The sequence below is a fragment of the Aplysia californica genome, unplaced genomic scaffold (genome assembly GCF_000002075.1).
Source record: "Aplysia californica isolate F4 #8 unplaced genomic scaffold, AplCal3.0 scaffold00041, whole genome shotgun sequence".
NCBI classification, from domain to species: domain Eukaryota; kingdom Metazoa; phylum Mollusca; class Gastropoda; order Aplysiida; family Aplysiidae; genus Aplysia; species Aplysia californica.
In genome coordinates this window covers 1002998-1006287 of record NW_004797311.1, presented here as the reverse complement: position 1 = coordinate 1006287, position 3290 = coordinate 1002998, and the positions used below count along the sequence as shown (strand labels likewise).

General features: G+C 42.8%; 1 protein-coding gene across 1 annotated transcript in view; it reads right to left on the bottom strand.

Annotated features, from left to right (window-relative positions):
* The window catches only part of LOC101848724 (acetylcholine receptor subunit beta), a 10531-nt gene that overhangs the window by 6867 nt on the left and 374 nt on the right, over positions 1-3290 (bottom strand). Inside the window, exons 2-3 of the mRNA XM_005092180.1 lie at positions 2998-3212; positions 2106-2249 (exon numbers count right to left, since the gene is read on the bottom strand). Of these exons, the coding sequence (XP_005092237.1) occupies positions 2106-2249; positions 2998-3212 (359 nt within the window). The remainder of the gene's footprint in view (positions 1-2105; positions 2250-2997; positions 3213-3290) is intronic.

Genomic DNA, 3290 nt, shown 5'->3' with positions numbered 1-3290 from the left:
AAGATATTCCAAAAGTACAGTAACATATTCTGACATACTCTTTATCGTCCGAGATGGGAGGACATAATAATACATGAACACGTTGCGCTTAAAAATACATAGCATGTTCTTGCCCTGCTATCATATCGTCATTACCATTGGAGAGAGACTCCGACAGCCACAGGTGTGAAACACAGCAACACTCGACACAGGGCAACAGGTGTTTAGTTTTAGTAAGAGTTTTACGGCACTCGCAACTGCATAAGGTCATATGAGCGTCAGAAGATTAGAGGTGTTACAAGAGAGTAACAAACACAAAAAAGGAGGGGAGATAAGGACAATAGATGTTTGATAGGAAAGAAGGAGCAAACCACGCCAGAGCACCCGCCAACCACTCACGGGCAACAGGTGACACGCCGAGGACCAGGACAAGGACTATGCTTAATGCATGTCGATCATACAGCTGGTCGGATATGCACAAAGACCACAATTTTGAAATTCTTCTGATATATTGCAGCTTCTTAATTTGTGGTATCGGTAGTACGTCCCCAGGGAATATTTGGTCAAAATCCAAATTCTAATTGTGCAAGAAAAAAAAATTAATTTAAAAAAAAACCGAGAGGAAAATGTATAAAAAAGGTTGACTACAATTGTTAAAAGAATGAAACAGTTTCTCTCTCTCTTTCTCTCTCTCTCTGTATCTCTCTCTCTCTGTCTGTCTCTCTCTCTGTCTGTCTCTCTCTCTCTCTGTCTCTCTCTCTCTCTGTCTCTCTCTCTGTCTGTCTCTCTATGTCTCTCTCTCTCTCTCTGTGTCTCTCTCTCCCTCTCTCTCTGTCTGTCTCTCTCTCTCTGTCTGTCTCTCTATGTCTCTCTCTCTGTCTGTCTCTCTATGTCTCTCTCTCTCTCTCTGTCTGTCTCTCTCTCTCTCTGTCTGTCTGTCTCTCTCTCTGTCTGTCTCTCTCACTCTGTTTCACTCTCTCTCTCTCTCTCTCTCTCTCTCTCTCTCTCTCTCCTAAATCTTCCATTTGAGTTAGTGCGCTCTAACGACAGCACGGTGCTGAGCGTGTAGATTTATTGCCAGATTATCACCCCTTTGCCACGATGCAGCACATTCGGCAGACCAGTGTACTACAGACCTCCTAGACATTTTCTATCAGGGAATGAACTGCACAGATTGCGATGGGTGCTAAGAGGAATCACATCCATGATCATGCTCGGCCCACAGTGAAATGAATCATCTCGAAAAGCATCTGTTCTCAGTACCCCCCACCCCGCCTTAAAAAAAGAAAAGAAATAAAAACCCACAGAAAAGAAGAAAATGGTAGTAGCGAAAAAAATAGAACGTTCTTTTTCGACAGAAGAACAATAACAACTACCCCGTCCCCTCCCAAACAACACCGTTACGCACCGTTACAGCTAACATCACCCCACCCAACCCCCCCACCCCAACAAAACAACAACAAAAAAACACAAAAAAACACAACCCCAAATAACAAAAGTATGGACCTACAAAAACAAAACAAAACAAGACTAACACAGCAAAATACAACAATACAATACAATACAAAACTAAAACCCCAAGAAACAGAGGACAACAATGCAGTGTCAATCATGAGCAGATCTTTTCCATTTTCGCCCCCTCTAAATGGTTAAAGCTAAGGTGACAATATCAACAACCTCCCCCTAAAAAAAGAGACAAAAAAGCCCCCAACAACAACAATCAACCAAACATCAACAACAACAACAACAACAACAACAACAAAAACAACATTAACAACAAAAACAAAACGAATGAACGAACAAATGACAAACCAAGAAACAAAATAAAACAACAACAAATAAAGAAACCAAGTAGAAAACAGCAACAGCAATAATAAAACAAAGAAAATAAATCATTCACACAAAGACAAAAAGGAAAAAAAATGAAAACAAACGAACAAAACGAAAACAAGGACATAAAAACGAAAACTGCAAGTAACCCATGACGCCAGGAAAGAGATAATTAATATCGTGATGTGTGAATCAGGTCACCACAGAGGCATACACAACAGATATATCAACAGTAATAACACAGTAGCGTCTATGACGGATACCCTTAATTAAATACCGCTCTGTTATTGACTGACCTCTCTCTCTTGAAGATAACTGATGAGCTGCCACTCCGTGCTATTTTTGTAGTTACTCACGTCGCCCTGGTTGTCGGGGCCTAGCGTCAGGAGGTTCAAACCTGCTGCGTCATAGGTCCACGACGAGAAGTCTAGCGAGCAGCGCTGGAGGATAGAAACCAAACGGTAGTATCACAGTTCTATTCAACATTGTAATTGTATTAATTGTATTGTATTTTGTAGTTAGGGAAAATCTGACTATCAGAGGAGAGAGGAGCCATTAGCCAACCTCCACAACCACGATCATTTCAGTGTCCCCACTGCAACAGACATTGTTCATCCAGGATCGGATTGCACAGCCACATTATGCGCGTCCACAAATGAGCTGCAGGATTCATCGTCATCTTCGGCAACGAAGGGCAACCTACATTGTATTTTGTAAGATTCTGGCCCCCTCATCAATGTAATTTAGATAATTTTGGAGACTGGCAATTTCGATCCTGCTTGCCCGTAAAGACCCCGGCCGGAGTGAAAAACGTGTACAAAATTCCATCAGACAGACGGCGAGGTATTGGATTTTTTTTTTAAAGCGACCTCACATGGCAATCGAACTCACGACTTGAGAGAGCAACAGCAAAGAGCAGAGATTGTACACTGTAAGTTGGTGTGCTGTCTTTTTATAAAAAAAAACGAACCTGACAGTCAACATTTATTGTAGATCTCACCATCGGCGCAGTTAAAAGAGATTTGTTTTATCTATCAGTCGTGTGTGTGTGTGTATGTGTGTGTATGTGTGTATGTGTGTGTGTGTGTGTGGGGGGGGGGGGGTAGTGCTACGGTGACATACACCAAAGACAAAACACTAGTACTTACAGTAACGCGGAATACATTTATTTCTTTGTCTGCCACTTACCAGGCCTCTAGGTCCGTTGCCAGGTTTCGGCGAGGCCGGAGGGTCGTCCAGCTCTAGATGGATAAACATGATTTTGGCCACAACGCCAAAGAAAATCTTCTTGGCAATCCTGGGCACTTCCCTGCCGCGGGCGCCCTTGTGATGTATGTTGAGCACAAACACTGTCATTGCTGTGGCGAACGACACGATGGCGATGGTGATGCCGTAGTACAGACCTGGATCAAGTGTGGGGGAATAGTGGGTTGAAAACAAACACACAGAGATATTTAGAGGATCGGGTGAATGAGAGGAGG